Source organism: Denticeps clupeoides, chromosome 18, assembly GCF_900700375.1.
Source record: "Denticeps clupeoides chromosome 18, fDenClu1.1, whole genome shotgun sequence".
In the NCBI taxonomy this organism is placed as follows: Eukaryota; Metazoa; Chordata; class Actinopteri; order Clupeiformes; family Denticipitidae; genus Denticeps; species Denticeps clupeoides.
The window spans coordinates 12010473-12028047 of record NC_041724.1 but is presented as its reverse complement, the minus strand read 5'-3'; the positions used below and the strand labels follow the sequence as shown (position 1 = coordinate 12028047).

Sequence of the window (17575 nt, the reverse complement as noted above, 5' to 3'; positions counted from 1 at the left end):
GGTGCCTGGAACAGTCGCCGGAGGCTCTGGGACAATCTCCCTGCGCGGTGCAGGGGGTGACACAAGAAGTGTCAGAGGGGACGTGTGGAGACAGGGCCCACATGTACCCAGATGGATCGGCCCTGATTATTGTGTGCAGGTACGGGAGTCCGGGGCCGCCATGCGGGACCACGCCGGGGAGCCAGGCCGAGGGTCCGGGGCCGCCATGCGGGACCACGCCGGGGAGCCAGGCCGAGGGTCCGGGGCCGCCATGCGGGACCACGCCGGGGAGCCAGGCCGAGGGTCCGGGGCCGCCAAGCGGGACCACGCCGGGGAGCCAGGCCGAGGGTCCGGGCCGCCAGCTTGACCCTCCGTTTAGCCATTCCGAGTTTCCTTTCCCCCGCCAGCTTCCCCCTCCTTTTATCCCTTCCCTATTTTCCTTTCCTCCACTCACCCTCCTTTTCTCCCCCTCTTTCCTTTTCCCCGGGCCACGCCTGACCCGCCGGGAGCCAGCCGAGGGACCGGGGCCGCCACGCCTGACCACGCCGGGGAGCCAGCCCGAGGGACCGGGGCCGCCACGCCTGACCCGCCGGGGAGCCAGCCCGAGGGACCGGGGCCGCCACGCCTGACCACGCCGGGGAGCCAGCCCGAGGGACCGGGGCCGCCACGCCCTGACCCCGCCGGGAGCCAGCCCGAGGGACCGGGGCCGCCACGCCTGACCCCGCCGGGGAGCCAGCCCGAGGGACCGGGGCCGCCACGCCTGACCCCCGCCGGGGAGCCAAGACCCGAGGGGACCGGGGCCGCCACGCCTGACCCCGCCGGGGAGCCAGCCCGAGGGACCGGGTCCTCCAAGGGGAGGATACAGCAGGGCAGGAGCCCTGTGGTTGCCGCCGTCCGCCCCGCCGCCTCCACTGATGGTACTGTTGGGGCTCCGAGGACGTAGCCCTTGGAGGGGGGGCTCTGTCAGGATTGCCTGCAGCTGGGCTCCACACCGGAACCCAATCCTGACGCCCCATAAATGCCGGAAGTTTCCGCCCGTTCGGGGTCGCTGGCATTTTCGTGAACTCTCTGCACGAACTTGACCTGATTTAGTTTTATGTGTTTTGAGTTCTGGCAATCGCCACACGCCTACGGGTTTGTTTCAGTTCATTATTTACGTTAAACTGTTTTCGGCCACCGCGCCATTGTTTATTTGTATTTCTTTATTGTTTATTTGTTAATAAAAACCCCTTCCCAACATGTCAGACCTCTGCGCTTCCTTCCCCCGTAAGTCCGTAGTCGTGACACTACCTAATTCATTTGTACTCCACAGTGTACAGTACCTTTACTGCTGTACCTTTAACAATTTTACACTCATTCTCATTGCATTGTGCAAAAAAGTTTATAATAAATTACCGTTATTTTTTGCTCCCGTAATCATTATGGCGTCCACACTATTGAAAGTCTTATCCTGAATGCATGTGTGTATGTGTGTGTGTTATCAGTAAACATACACCCACACTCCCTGCTGTCCGGTTGCTGTAATGATGCCGTACGAGCCTGTGCCCATGTGTACAACACGTGCATTAATTATGCTGCCACGCCTGAGCAATCCTGACGGCCCTCAGGGGAAATCACCCTTTTAATGCAGCTTTGATGTGAATTTAATGAGAATTCAGCACATTATGGATTTTCTGTTCCTCCATGAGCCTTTCCTATCATTTCATTTACTTCCTGTTATCTTTTTCTCCACTGCACCTTCGTCCTCCATAGCACAACAGGTCTTAAATCTTGCTTACAGCACCCAGGGGAGCGTTCGGCTTTCCCCTCCATCTCTTGTCTGTCGTTAGTCTTCCACTTCTCCATCTGCTCTCCATCTTTTTTTTTAGTTTTTGTTCTTGCTGTCTTCTCTCAGGCCTCTGGGAAGCCAGCCATCGAGCTGTCCCACTTCCTGGAGTGGATGAGCCTGGAGCCGCAGTCGGTGGTGTGGCTGCCCGTCCTTCACCGCGTAGCAGCAGCCGAGTCAGCCAAGCACCAGGCCAAGTGCCACATCTGTAAACAGTGTCCCATTAAGGGCTTCAGGTTGGTGAGATCTCAGGCTCCTGAAAACGATTGCTTTTTGTCATTGTGATACATGGCACAGAACACGGTGACACAACAAAATGTGTCCTCCACATTTAACCCATCACCCTTAGTGAGCAGTGGGCAGAAATGAAAGGCTCCCGGGGAGCAGTGTGTCGGGACGGTACCTTGATCAAGGGGACCTTAGTGACAGTTGGTGGTTTGGAATTTGAACCCACAAACTTTCGGGACGAGTCTAGGCCACCACTGCCCCTTCCTGAGCATTCATCTACACTTCAGCATTCAGATGAGGACTTTGTGGTTTTTGATCAAACATTGGCCTTAATCAGTCTTTTGCAGTATGTGCAGGTTGGACAAAAGTGTAAAATATGAATATTGAAATGAATAATATCCTGTAACATTATAAATATTCAAAAACATTTTATATCATTTGGTTATTGCAGTTTGTTCGTCCTGCTTTCTGAATAGATGAGGAATTCCAGGTGTGACAATATCTCAAAATCTTCACAGGAGCACCTCTTCAAGATTATTACTGTGTTTACAGCCACAACATTACAAGTGTGACAAGAATGACAACTGCTGCCCAAATTAAGTTGCTTAGCAACATGGAAGCGAATGCTAAGTGATATTAAACGGGGAATACGTTGGCTGTGTTAGATGAAAGTAGCACGGGAGGAGTGCGCTGAATCTTTGAACAAAAGTATCACCTACATTTTTGATTTTTCAGCCAAGATGTGGTGCCGAGATGGCAGTAACAGAGATACCGTTTGTGATGTCCACTGATGGCACCATGAACAAGGGGTATAAGACAGAACCCCCCCAGTTACTTATGTGATGTTGACTTTGAGTTATTTGTTTCCCAGACTGGAGTTTTATGTTCTTGGTCTTCTGGTCCTGACTACTTGATTGTGTGCACCTGTGATTATAAGCAGAAATGTGTCCTTGCTGTGTCCTGTCCCTGTTCTGTCATTCGTCATTTTACCCTGTGCTTTGCGTGTCCACTGTGAGGGCTCTGTTAAATTTGTTAAAACCCCAGTTTGTGAGTCGTGCATTTGCATCCTCCCTTCTTTCGCCACTATGCGTCACAATGTTTCATTTATGCCGAATTATGAAGAAGGAAGCATATCATTTAAGGGTGCGAAGGTACAAGTATTCCATACATGTTTGGTGTGTAAAGAGAACAGTGCACTTCTGTTTTTCTGAGGCGTAGGTGTAGGTGGATCATGGTAGGTGGACAGTTTGCTACGGTAAACTCTGTGTTATGTGGTGATTTTCTTTAGTTGACTTGTATGGGAGGCTTGTAATGACCTCTGCTTGTATTTTGCTGTCACTTTTGAACATAACAGTAACAATAAGAACCGTGTGAGCTATATTGTCTGATCATAGAGTATTCAACCGGGCATAGTAAGGTGTAAATACCAGAAGACAATAAAGGCGCATAAGATGGAAATACCAGCATCTGCGTCAGAGTGTTTTATTTCATTTTCTGCCTCCTTCTCTGTTAAAACAGTGTGAAAGGGGGCAGGTGGGTGGAGGCACAACAGTTATTGGACATTAACTCGCAAGGAGGGCTTTCGCCAATTGGTGTTTATAGCTTATCAGTCTCTGGTGATATGCTGACGTCCGCTGTTCCAGGATGGCAGAAGAAGATGCAATTTAACCAGAGCCTGTTAAACAGTAAGCGCCAGCGGGTGAAAGCCCCTCCCCACGAGTTAAAGTCCAATCACTGGACATTTCTGGAGCCATTTCTAAATTAATTGAAGAACCAAAGTCCCAGGGTCTGTGAGGGTTTATTGGATAGAGGATTGAATGGTTCATTATTATACCAAGCACTGTTGAACGCATAGTGTCATTCCCAGTGACTCCTCCCATTTCACGCTTTTGTAGTAGCAAACCAATGAAGCCGTTCCACTTAGAGAGAAGCGGTACTAAGCAAGAGCTGTCGGAGATCTCTGCCAAATAATTGCAAATAAGTGTTATTACTCAATGAATCAGTGATCAAAGTTTCAAATCATTTTGCATGTCTCTAGTAGGCCAGTGTTCCAATGAGTTCCCAGTGTTCTAAGGTAATTTTCACCAGTGAAACAAAGGATATATTTGTTGTTGCAACAGCAATTCATAAATATGAATGGTTGAACTATTTTGCAGTAAATTGTGATATATGAAGTCCACAATTGCATGTAATAACAGTCCTTGTTTTATATTATTCCAAATTAATGGCCCTATTTCATTTTCAAGTCTATTCCAAAAATATTATCAAGCCGCTCTTCATTACACATTACATTACTCCTGTACTTCACACACTCATTTTTAATCTTTCAATGGAGCTTTAGAAGATTAAACTGAATATGAACATTCCAGCCCTCCACTTGCTTATTTGTGTGGCATTTAGATGCATTTTCATGGTTCTCTGCAGGTATCGGAGCCTGAAGCAGTTCAACGTGGACATCTGCCAGACCTGCTTTCTCACAGGTCGGACCACCAAAGGCAAGAAGCTGCACTATCCAATCATGGAGTATTATACCCCGGTAATCACCGACCTTTATATGAAAGAAAAAGTTTTGACGTGCTGATATTTGCAACGTCTATGGAGCAACTTACTCAGAATTCAGCAAGTCAGCAGAAGCCCTGAATGTTCACTGCATGTTCATACCTCCAGTCTGCACGAAGCCTATAGGATCGCTTTGTACATGCAGCTCGCTTGGACCCTACACCACCTCATTCATTACTCTGTGCAGCAAGCGAGCATAAAAAAAAAAAAACACGTGTTCCCCCCCCCGGAAATATGGCGCCGCCTTCATTTCCTTAACAATTCTCCACGCTGGCTCCATCATATCGGCGTGAAGGCTGGGACATTATTTCCAGCCGCTGATTACAGGGAGGCGGTTGCATTAGCTGCTAGTGTGGGGGGATGATGGATGGAGACTGGGGGCAGATGATGCTCCATCAGGGGGTCAGGAACGTCAGGAAGGTTTTTTTGTTGTTGTTATTATTATTATTATTATTATTATTTATTTGTTGTCCCATCCTTCACCGAATGACCGGTCCAGACCACCTCAGGGGAGAAGATGAGGGATTTTGCCAAGACCCTGAAAAACAAGTTCCGGTCAAAGCAGTACTTCACCAAGCACCCGCAGAGAGGCTACCTGCCCGTACAGTCTGTGCTGGAGGCGGAGAGCGGCGAGACGTGAGTGAGAAAGAATTAGATCAGCGCTAATCGTGGTTCGGAACAGTCCACTTTATCAGCTAACATTGCTACGTGCATGGTACGGCGATAATAACAGATGCTAATGGCGTTAGAACCATGCCGCTGCCGGCTGATGCCCTTCAGGGGAGAGGTTGGTGCGAACAGGAAGGTTAGGAGACCTGACCTAGTTTGGAAGAACTCGATGCTTAAACACAGCGCAGGCTGTCACAGTTCATCTCTGTGATGGTTTTCCCTGCATGCTTGCTAATTTACACTGACATTGTAGCAGGCACTGGAACAATGGAGTATTGAGAGTGTGTGTGTGTGTGTGTGTGCATCTATTTTCTGACAGGCCGTGCTCATCACCCAAGCTGCCTCATGCAGACACTCACAGTCGAATCGAGCACTTTGCCAGCAGGTAGGAGAGGACGTACACACACACAAAAACAGTGCAAACACACTCACACACATACACACTTTTTTCGAGGACTCGATGTCATAGATGTATCCCAACCTTAAGTGAAATATCTTTTTTTTTAAACCGTTATTAATACATTCGGCCGTGACACACACACACACACACATACGCACATGGTCTCACTTCAGGATTTTCACACTACCCTCATCCAAATCTCTCTCACCTTTCCTCAACCTTGGTTTTTTCCAGTTTTGTGGTATGAGTGTTGATTTGTCCTGAGCCAAAGCAGTGCTGGTCTCACACACTCATATATGCTCACATTTTTACTTTCTATTACATGCCACCTTAAATGGAACACATTTTTTTCTCAGCGTTTGACGTAGATACACTCAAGTAAAATATGCAGTAGGCGCACATGTCTGTTACATGCGCCTGTTGTCACATGGTGATGTGAGAATGACATTCAAGCCGCCGTTCGCCGACACTTTTGTGTAGCTCGGCAGACAGTTCTGCAGTTGGAGGCTGGAACTCTCTGTTACATTCGCAGTCCTTGCCGCAGTCACTCCTGCTGTCACTGGATGGTGATGCTTGATTCAGAAGTGGAGAGAAGTCTGTATTAAATTTCTTTCAGCAGTTAAAACTTTTTCACAATGACAACCACCTCAGAAGTGATTCGATTCTCCAGTAGCGTATGCCTATTTAATTACATGCATACAAGCAGCTATTAATACTATGGATTGTCATCCATGGCCACAATGACACTTTACTGAAACTGCAATGGGACTGCTCTAGTCCAACACACCATATATATATATACATCAAATATTACATTGTTATGTATAAAACAAAATCCACATTTAATACATTTTCCTTGATCTTGTGCTTAAAGACTCTTATTCTGTAGGTTTAAAGTAGGGATGCTCATATTGACCGTTTAACCGTTAACCGAAGATTGAATTTTGACCGATTATTACTATAAGTTAAATGGTTTAAAATGTTTATATATATGTTTTAATTATTATTATTATTATTAGTAGTAGTAGTAGTAGTAGTGTAAAGTTTTGCAGCATAAATATGCTATTTGTTAACTCATGGCAAGTTATCACGTGCAACCCTACGTGCCTTCAGACATATTTTGCTCGGCAAGCAAAATGAAGTGAGTGAAAAGAAGTACTGTGTGGGACCATTTCGACAGAAAGGCAGACGAAGTGACTTGCAAAATATGCTATGGGGTATTAAAATACACCAGTAGTACAAGTACGATCCACAAGCATTGCCCTCAGTGTTATCAGGGAGAAGATCTGAAGAGGTAACTCAGAGAATCTGCTCAATGACAATGGGACATTATGCCCATCAGCATCGCTTGTGGTTAAGGTTTTCGAGAGCTGCTGAGCTGTATTGCGCCTAATTACGATATCCCATCAAGACCTGCTATTACCCATTGAATTGAAGACGGTTTTGAGGAGAGGAAAAAATCGCTTAAAATAAAACTTTGTGGCCCTTACGACTGACTGCTGGACGGCACATACATACGACGGCACATAGACACACAGCTGAGGACCCCACAGCTAAACTTTTTCAATTTGTAATCTTAATTTGTTAAAATTTGACAATGTGTAAATCCAGATTCCGTTATGGATATGTCGTTTGTGCTGTTATTTGCACATGTTAAAATGAGACTGAAAAAAAAAATCATTCCTCAGTTCTATTTTTATTAAATTCTAATTTAATATTTGTCAACGTGCGAGTTCGGGGATGCTGACAGTACAAGCCACTTCCCCATCTCCCCCGTCTCCCCATCTGATCTTGGTCCCTCTGGTGGGCTGGAGGTGGTATGTTGGCCGTGACGATATTTTAATTTGATCAGTTAATGGTTAGTGTTCGGTTAACGAACAGCGGTTGTCGGTTGGGAAAAATTAATCGAAATGAGCATCCCTAGTTTAAAATGATGATTTAATTAAAACAGTAAATAATAATCTCAAGAGACTCCTGGTGTTCCCATATAAGGAGCTGTTTAGAATCAAGGTCTTAGAGGTATTAAAGTGATGTCTGAGACAAATTGTCATTTGTGACTGAGCCAAAATGAGAAAACAGAAAGCACTGAATGTCGCCTCTCTGCAGAGCAGATTTGAACTTGGTGTTAAGTTGAGCATATGTGCCTGTTCCTCTCGCCACCCACTCAGTAAAATTCTGTCCTCAGCCATTCTTCATCACATTGGTGTCGGGTTACATTTTATTCTTCTCATGCCCATTTAAAAGGCTTCTCTTTCTGCCCAACATCTACCAGTAGTGTTTTAAGAAATACGAATAAATCAAGTGCCACCCAATTAAAATACACAGCCGAGAAGCCGGGTCTCTGAAACAAGATGTACTTTTCAAGGGTTTCTGGAATCAGAATTTATTTATTTTTTGATCAGTTATCTTCACAGCGAAGAGTCGTTCATTGATATGCTTCAGTCGCCCCAAATATCTTCCATTATGAAGCCCCAGAGGGTTTTCCAAGCATGTCGGAAATTTAGGTATTTGTCATCAGAAGCAGTGGTGACAGCTATTATGCTTACCAAAAGAATAGGATCAGGATTAGCACCAAAATTCTCCCATTATTCTCTGATTAGCCTTCATCCGTTTTAATTTTTATGAATGTATCCTTGCTGTATAGCAACGTGGCTTCACACCTGGCTGTGAGTTCGACTCCCGCCTCGGACCTTGTGTGTGCAGAGTAAACATGCTCTCCCCGTGTCCTCCAGGTTCTCCGGTTTCCTCCCGCCACCCATAAAGCTTGTACACTAGGTGGATTGGCCAGTTGACTTTAGGTGTGAGTGTGTGTGTGAATGGTGTGTGTGTTTCACTGCTCTTTGAATGTGCCTTTGTGCTGTGTTTTGTTTACTAAACCCGTTTTGTGAGTCGAGCGAAAGTGTCCATTTTTTCAAATGCAGAATGCAGTTCAGAGGCAAATGCAGTTTTATCTTTTCTTCTATCTTTCCCTTTACTGTTTCTTTCTGTAATGTATGAAAGAAAGCATGATATCTGAAAGGGGGTACAACTTTTTTTTTCAATCCATTCTTTGCAGCTCTAATAGAAAAATTGAATTGATATCAAAAGTTTAGAAAGTCTGAGCTGCAGTGAAGCTTTGTGGGACCCTTGGGGGAAGAAACATCAATCTCCCAGGAAGGGTAGGGCGTTTATTTCTTCTTTTTTTTTTCATGTGCGCAATGAGTGGGTGCAGTTGTTAATCTGCTGTAATAATGTTCAGTCCCACAGGGAACTGCTGCTATTTGAAGTTTCAGGTTCATTCGAGTGGGGGAGATCTTTCCACATGTCACATGGAGTTATGTGGCTTTCAGTTACAGTTACGCACAATTTCCCAAGACCGCCTTTAGATGTGGATGCGCACACACACACATTTGTATTCATATCTTTGGCAGATGGTTATGTGGATTTTTCACATCGAAGAATTTTTGGTCAGAACCTGTTTTTTTTTATGCAAAAGCTCATCAATCATCCGTCTTTTTTTTTAGCATAAAGCTTCTGCAATACTAACATTTAATCATAAAAAAAATTCCAGTAGCTGGATGAAATAAGACATGCTCTTTGCAGATGTTGGCAGTGCAATACTGTACAACTTTGTAATGCAGAGGTCAACCATAATTTTTTCTGAGTCACTGCAGATCAGTTTGATCATGCGACACCAGTAAATTTCAAACACAATAGACTCAATTTATGGCATTGCACTATATTTGTTTACCTCGTTTTTTTATGAGGCAAAAGAGTTGACATGTATAATAAAAATGTAACTAAAGTGAAAATGAAGTGATTGTCATTGTAAAAAAACGGCAGCACAGCACATGGTGCACACAACGAAATGTGTCCTCTGCATTTAACCATTGGTGAGCAGTGGGTTACCTTCTGTTTCCTTAACCGCTTGGCAACCACTAGGCATTTAACCCATCATCCTGAGTGAGCAGTGGGCAGCCATGACAGGCGCCCGGGGAGCAGTGTGTGGGGACGGTGCTTTACTCAGTGGCACCTTAGTAGCACCTTGGAGCTTCGGGATTCAAACCGGCAACCTTCTGATTATGGGGCAGCTTCCTTAACCGCTAGGTCAAAACTGCCCCTGGGCACCTGTCATGTATTAATCTCATCTTTTGTAAAGAAACATTAAAACACACACACACACACACACTCTCTCTCTCTCAAGAAAAAATGAAGAAGATAAGAAGTTGATTTCACCTTGGGCAGCTGTCAACTGCATTCAGAGGCCATATGAGGAAAAATAGGCCCAAGGGTTTCTAACTCTATTGCTCTCTCTCTTTCTTTCTCTCTCACACACACATCTAAAGACTGTACTTTGTTTACTGTAGTGTCTTCCGTTTTTTTCGCAAACACACAGTTATTCATAACTTTCTCAGTGTGACTTGTTCTTTTCAGCACTTATTAGCTTTTATATGTGCTCACTCACATCCCCACACCAATACACACACACACACACACCTATTAAACAGAGTGTATCTGTTCTGTACTTAATGGACCCATTAATGGTTGGCTTGTATACATGAGGGAACTCAGAACACCGGCGACTTCCAGATCACACCTCAAGTAGAGGTCATCTAGATGTGTGAACTGAGCTACTGTTAGATGGGGAGAGCCTGAAAGATCTTTATCGCCACAGTTACTGTTTTAAAATATTGATGTCTTTGGGCCATTCCTTATCCTCACCAACTATAGTTCAGTTCAAACGAACTCACCGGCTGAGCTCCACCTTGTCCTCTTTGTAGATGAGGGCAGGCTGGTCAGGCAAAAGCTCCATAAACATTAGTGTGATGCTGGAGAACCTGTTGTGCTCATCCAAGCTGGGTTTGGTCTTGGCGTGTTGCTCCTGTACCACAGACGTATTAATGCCACGTCTCTGTGGACAGTCCTTGAGGCTCTTAGCACATTTTCTCCCTCCCTCTGTCCCTCCCTTCCTCTCCCTCAGCTCCGAGAGTCACACTTTAGTGCTGATTTACAGCTTCCTCGATGTCTGGCAGGGATGCCTCGGTGGTCCCACCTATGGGGATTTTTTTTTAAATCAGGCCCACAGAACTAAAGTGTTGCTAAAAGCAAAGTTGCCCAAATCCCAGCGCTGCTGTGCCGTATTAGGGAACGGTGAGGTGAAAGTGGGCTCTCCATGGTGCTGAAACCATTCCCGCAGCGGCACTATATGCAATTATGCATAGTGTTCTGACAGTGCATACATTCAAGGCACACATAGAAGGAGGAGTGTCACTCCTTTTACGCAGTGCTTTAACTTTGTGACAGCTGATTATTTTAACTTTTCAAGTAAAAAATAATGTCAAATTGTGCATTGCATATCGTTTAATATAATAACAGCGTTTTATTTTGATATCTCTCAAGCTCACCAACATCTCTGTCACTTTAAGCAATCAAATATGTTTAAATAAGCTGTGATATTTTTATATAAGTAGATTTGAGTGGGATTATATTATAATAGTTTAGTATTTATCATCACTTCTAGTATTTATTTTCTTGTAAATGACTAAGGACCAGATTTATTTCAAAGAGTAAATATCCGCACTGTAATTAGATAAGATTTGTTCTGGTCTTGTGTGTCCGGTTTCCAGGTTGGCTGAGATGGAGAACCAGAACTGTTCTTTCTTCACCGACAGCCTTTCCCCAGATGAAAGTCTGTGAGTAAACACACACACACACACACACACACACACACATATGCACTGATAGCTCTCATTATAAACATGACCTTCTGTCAGGAGCCTTTGGAAGATTGTGTGTAGTGCATGTTTGCTCTGTGTGTGTGTGTGTGTGTGTGTGTGTGTGTTAGGCTGTGTATTTTTGTGGGAGCTACAGTGGTCCCATATATCTGGAAAAAAAACTAATGGGGAAGATAATGAAAATGACCCATGGCTCTGAGTCGGCACTCCCTTCATCTTATAAAAGTCTGCATGATTAAAGAGTGCACTTCCAGGAATAAACTGAAAAGGAGGTGAACTGAGGGAGGGGGGGGGCATGCGGTTGCTGGATCACCAGAGAATATAATGTTAAGGGCTGCAGTCTGTCAGAGTGGGCTGGGTAGGGGGGCAATGTGCATATCTGAGTGAATGAGGTGAGGTCTGTCAAAAAAAAACAAACATTTAAAAGCGGGTCAATTTATCAAAGAGTCGGACCCCCGCAGCGCTCATTGAGAGGCGGCAGGATGTTTTAGGGGGGCGGTTGAGTGCTTGTGTTCTGTGTGTGTGTGTGTGTGTGTGTGTGTTTCAGCTAGAAAAAGCAGAAGAAGCCTAAATTGTTGGTTGCATTTTCTGAATGTCTTTGAGATTGAGCTAAGGGGCTGAGTGTGTGTTTTGAGTAAATTAATGTGTGTGTGTGTGTGTGTGTGTGTGAGTTTGAGCATTTGCTATGTATGCATGCATCAGTGCACAGTTGATGTGAGCATGTCCACGCCTCAAAAAGGTCATTATTTTAAGAGGTATTATACCACCCATCACAACTGTGCATCAGGTTGTGTGTGTTTGAATGTATTTGTTGTGGATTTGTTGTGCGCCCCCCCCTCACCCATACTGCTGGTTTGTTGTGTGTGCTGTCTTGTGGCTGCTGGCTACATTTTTGTTGCTTCCAGTTGGGCTTTTTTTGCACCCGGTCTCGCAGTGGTGCTGCTCCTCGCTGTTTATTCCTGCGCCTGTGCTCTGCCGCTGCGCTGTTGTGGCTCTGTTGTGCTGTAGTGGTTGTGTGACTGCGCCCTGGTAGCCGTGGTCTGTGGCTGTGCAGCTCGTGGCTCAGTGCATTGTCTCCTGTTGGGGGACTCAGGGATGAAGATCAGTACCTCCTGCGTCACTCCAGCCCCGCCCTGGAACAGGACTCTCCCATTGGCCAGCACCTCCTGGGCAGCATCAACTGTCAGGACAAGGATGAGCTGCAGCGAACGCTGACACGGCTGGAAAACGAGAACCGGTGAGTCCCTGAAGTATGGTGGCCCAGTTCTAGTTTGGGGGGTGTTTTCATTATTGATTGAAGTCCTTTCAGGTTGTAACTGATATTAATGGACAGTTCCTCTTTATACTATGTTTTGTTCACTATTGGCTTCATTATTTATGTGAATTAGAATGGAAGACAATTGTTCAAATAAATGTTTGAAAAATGCAGAAGTAGACTCTTTAGACAGAGTACACAGGACTGGATCAGTAAAACTTTTATGTGTAGAGGTCACATCATCATACTACAGTGGTGCTTCAAAAGTTTGTGAACCCCTTTAAACTTCCTATATTTCTGCAAAATTATGACCTACCACATAATCAGAGAACCCTATTAAGCAAACGAGATATTATGTTTGGTTAATAATTTCCTAGGAAAAGGTTGCAATAATTTAAAGCTGTGTGTGGCAAAAGTATGCAAACCTTTAATTTCAATTACTGCATATTGGTTGGAGGTTCTGAATTCCTGCATACAGAACAGCTTCAACTTCAAGGAACAGCTTCGAACTTCCAAGCACCACCATGCATCACAGTAATGTGTAATCATAGCACGCATTAAAGAGAATGAGAATATAATTATTAGTGATTTGCTTGGCAAGTGAGCAGCATAATGAATTTACAGCACTTGACCTAGAGTGTACTGATGAATATGAGTGAATGGGGATTGATTTCGAGTGTCTACACTTTACATTTACGGCACACATTTTTTTTACATACAAAACAGTACATTTTTTTTTGCACTTGTATTCACTTTAAGTTGAGGAAAAAAAGAATAAAACTAAATAAGTATAAACTTCGATGAAGTGCAGAAACAGAAGCCTCTGGTTGGCTATTGGTTTAATTCATAGCTGGTAGCTTTGATGGAGTCAGCCAGATGGAAGGACTGATTGGTCGAGTTCGCCGTTTCATTAGCCTTATCTAATAATATCAGAATCGCTCAGGTTTTTGAGCTCCGAATGTGTTCAGACCATCAAAATGAATTTACTAGTGCTTAACAGAACTCACCCGCGATTGACTGAAGTGCATTACATTTTACTCGACACTAATTCTGTTCTTTCCATCTTGATCATGCACACAATTCTCATTCATATTAGCACAGCATAGATCTTCAGACACATTCAGAACAAGACAGAATTCAATTAATTCAATTTTAGAGGTGACTTTCGATATGACTCACTGATATTGCTTGCTTTTTGTTTTCTCTTCGAGCCTGACCTTTTCAGGAAGACATGCATTTGGGGATCAAACTTGCATGTCTGGTGGGGGGTTTCAGATCCTCTTACAAGATTTACAGAAGAGTTGTAAATCTCAGCTGCACTTCAGCACCTCTGTGAGGTGATGAAAATGGAAATAAAACGTGAGCGGCGCTCCATCATTCTGTTTGTCTTGTCAGCGCTGCTCTCACACTGAGGGCTGGTTGTCACGTGCCAGTCTGGGGGTACGGCCTATAACAAAAGAAAAGAAAAAACAAAACCCACTAAGATGAAGCAGAGCAATTAAATTACAAGAGTAATTTATTAACAAACACAGACAAGCAGGCAGACACAACAAGTTGTGTCACCTCGTAGGGGAAGCACATGGGAAACCGGAAGTGACGCAGACAGGAAATGGTAGAGAGGAGGGCGGCGTGGGAGGCACAGCAAGCGCAGCCCTGAAAAAGGAAACCAAGGCCCCTTTTATACTGGCTGTCTGCAGCAGGAACGGGGGGGGCTCAATTCGCAATCACAAGGCATCCGGCAACACAACACAAACACAGAACAGAAACACATCAAAACCACCAGGAGGTTACACTGGGGCTCTACTCAACTTGGTCAAATAGGAATGGGGGTATGTGCATTTAAACCCCAACTACAGCGGGCACCTGGTGCCACTATTAATTTCAAGATAATTATATATTCCAGGTTTGGTAATACCTATATTCAACAATTTGACTGACTGACATACAGACAGACAGACAGATAGAGAATAAATAGAGATGGCAGAAAGATGTTTGTTTAAAGGAGGCAGACAAGGAGGCAGTAATAGTGATTGGGTGGAAGTATGACAACAAGTCTCAAGGGAGCTCAGCAGAGACAAGAAGTCTCGGTAGTCAAGGCCTCTGGGAGCCAGGTGTGGATCCACTGTACCATCTGTGGATGGAGCCCTGAAGCAGGAAGATAGGCGGGAGCTCTAATTAGAGGTGTGTACAAAAATAGAGTAGACACATCAGAATAAACCTATAGCAGCTCTATAAGTGACGGAAGACATGGCAACTGCTCAGGAATGATGGCACATTTTAAGGTCTAAAAGGCAGTGCAGGAAAGTAGCATACCATCAAGAATGACTGAAACATATTCTGATCTGCAGTAAGTGAGGATATTTGACAGTTAGCTCATTTGTTTTTAAAGAACAAGGACGTGATGATAAAAATTCTACATTGCTGCCACTTTGTCAGTCTCTGGAATGTCTGACTTGGTGCTCAAGCAGTAGATCTTTCAGAGAGAATGTAGTAAGCCTTTTGGGGATGAAGAAATATCTTACAATTGGAGATTTTTAAATGTCTAATGGACAGAAGCTATTACTGGAGTTACAGTATATTCAGCGCTGTTGTGTTTGATGGCTGGGCCATCATTTAAGGGCTTCTGTACATACAAAATATAGCATAGTAGATTAAAAATAGCACAGTCACCACATGATATTATAATGGCTTAATTGGGCTTATAATAAAGTCAGTATACCAAGTCAGTTTAAGTTTCACCTAAAAATGTATTACATAAAAACATTAGAATACTTTGACTATTCTAGGAAAGTAACAACATACACTGTAAAGGAGAATTTAGCTACACCTACATTTACAGCATTTACCAGACGCCCTTATCCAGAGCGACTTACAATCAGTAGTTACAGGGACAGTCCCCCCCCTGGACCAACTTAGGGTTTAGTGTCTTGCTCAGGGACACAGTGGTAGAAAGTGGGATTTGAAACTAGGACTTCTGGTTCATAGGCGAGTGTGTTACCCACTAGGCTACTACCACCCTGTACTCTACATATGGTTTCATCAACGTAACCACCGCTGGCGTTCATCGCAGCAGATTTACAGTTTTGATGCATTCTTTCCAGCAATTTTTGGGGGAAAAAAAGCATGCAGAGTGACAGTCAATCTGCTAAACACACACCTGACATATTCTGTTCAAACAAACCATTCCAAAGGCTGCCTTTGGAATGGGTTTTTTATGCTGATGTTAATCTAATTTGATCTCGTTCACAGGTCCATCACGGAGTTTTTAAGTTTAGCGTACATGTTAAGAAGGTACTTTATTTTTTCCATGGTTGCAGGGTTCTTCAGGGAGAATACCGAAGACTAAAGTGGAGGCACGAGGAGGCGGCGGCATTGCCCCAGCTGATGGATGGCACTCCTGGCTCGCCGGTTGGCCAGCAGGACGAGGAGCTCCTGGCAGAGGCCCGTGTCCTCAGGCAGCACAAAACCCGGCTGGAGACGCGGATGCAGATCTTGGAAGACCACAACAAACAGCTGGAGTCGCAGCTGCAGAGGCTCCGAGAACTTCTACTTCAGGTAGACGGACTGTGGGAGAGAGATGGAGAAACGTGTTCCTGATGGAGCAGGGAATGGAGAAAAAACAAGTTTCTGCAGCCTGCGTGCAGAAGGAATAAAGTACAACAGGGAAGGAAGGAGACGTGCGAAACAATCATACGAAACGAGAGAAAGGGGATAGAAGAGGAAAGTGGATAGGTAAAGACTTTGTGCCGCAAGTAAACAGAGCCGAAAGGAAAAGCACAGAGAGGCGGGGAGAGGATTACGGCTGGGATAAAGAGATGTGGGAGAGTGTTGGGGGGGAAAGGGGGGCTAGAGAGCAGCTTTATCCTGCTGTGTGGGAAGAAGTAGAAAAGTATGGGCTTCAGCTGTATGGACGGAGAGGTGGCGGCGCATTTTCGCATTCAGACGGCTGCAGAAGGATGGAAAGAAACAAGATGGAGCCACACCAAAATGGGACAAAAGACAGAAGGCATGATGAGAAATGAAAGGACAGAGGTGCAGAAAGTGAGTAGAATTACTGTGTAGTTGCAGGTGAATTAAGAGGTGAGGGAGCTCATGGGGAAAAAAATATGATTGAAGGCAGTTGGTAAAAAGAGAGGGTTTTGATTGGCAGGGGTGATAGACGGAATCGCTGGAGGTGAGACTGAGCAATACCGCTGGAAGTAAAAAAAAAAAAGTAGATTGCTGGGAATAACGTCAGACAGCACTGTTCAAACTAGCAGAGCAGAATAAGATAAAGGCCATAATCCTTTATGCAAAGCATCAGTAAACTACTGTTTCCTCTTTTTTTGTGACTCGGGGTTGTCTCTGAGAGTCTCTGGTGCCTTGAAACTGAAATATTTAAAAGCCTCTCTTTTTATTTCCATGAATAAACATCTGTATGTATCTGTATGTATGCCCTGAAATCAGGGCTTTTGCTGTTTGAAGTGGCAGCCTCGTTTCACTGTCGCTCAGGCTGTTTTCACCTCAAAAGTGGAAATTTATGGAACTTGGGCCCAAATTCCCTGTTCGGGGCAATCTATTCATTTTTATTAGATAACAAGCAGAAAACGAACCCAAATCAGAGGATCTGCACTCATGACATCTGTAAACCACACTCAGGTCTTGTTCTTTCTTTATCGTCACGCCAGCCCAAAGACGACTCGGAGCTGAATGGGTCGGAACCCTCATCCCTCTCGTCACCCATGTCAGGAAGGGGGTGCCATGGGGAGACCACCGACACCGAGGCAGCAGGTCAGCCCTGATTTTGCTCTTTATAAAAAAAGCATCTAATACTATGTTGCCAGGGAGAAAAATGAAATAATTGTTTTTTTGAACACTTAACTAAGATATCTTTTCAAATGAGCGATTTAAGATGAATTTGCGCCCATCTGTTGTGTTTTCAGCTAAAAGTTCAACCGCCTCATACC

At 44.6% G+C, this 17575-nt stretch overlaps 1 protein-coding gene across 4 annotated transcripts in view; it reads left to right on the top strand.

Annotated features, from left to right (window-relative positions):
* drp2 (dystrophin related protein 2) overlaps positions 1-17575 on the top strand; it is a 164645-nt gene that overhangs the window by 144696 nt on the left and 2374 nt on the right. For 3 of the 4 annotated variants that reach the window (XM_028960456.1, XM_028960452.1, XM_028960454.1), the window contains 8 exons: positions 1874-2040; positions 4457-4568; positions 5091-5227; positions 5580-5645; positions 11267-11332; positions 12468-12611; positions 15947-16184; positions 17297-17399. In XM_028960456.1, coding sequence (XP_028816289.1) covers positions 1874-2040; positions 4457-4568; positions 5091-5227; positions 5580-5645; positions 11267-11332; positions 12468-12611; positions 15947-16184; positions 17297-17399 — 1033 coding nt within the window. The remainder of the gene's footprint in view (positions 1-1873; positions 2041-4456; positions 4569-5090; positions 5228-5579; positions 5646-11266; positions 11333-12467; positions 12612-15946; positions 16185-17296; positions 17400-17575) is intronic. The other variant, XM_028960453.1, reaches the window with a different exon arrangement.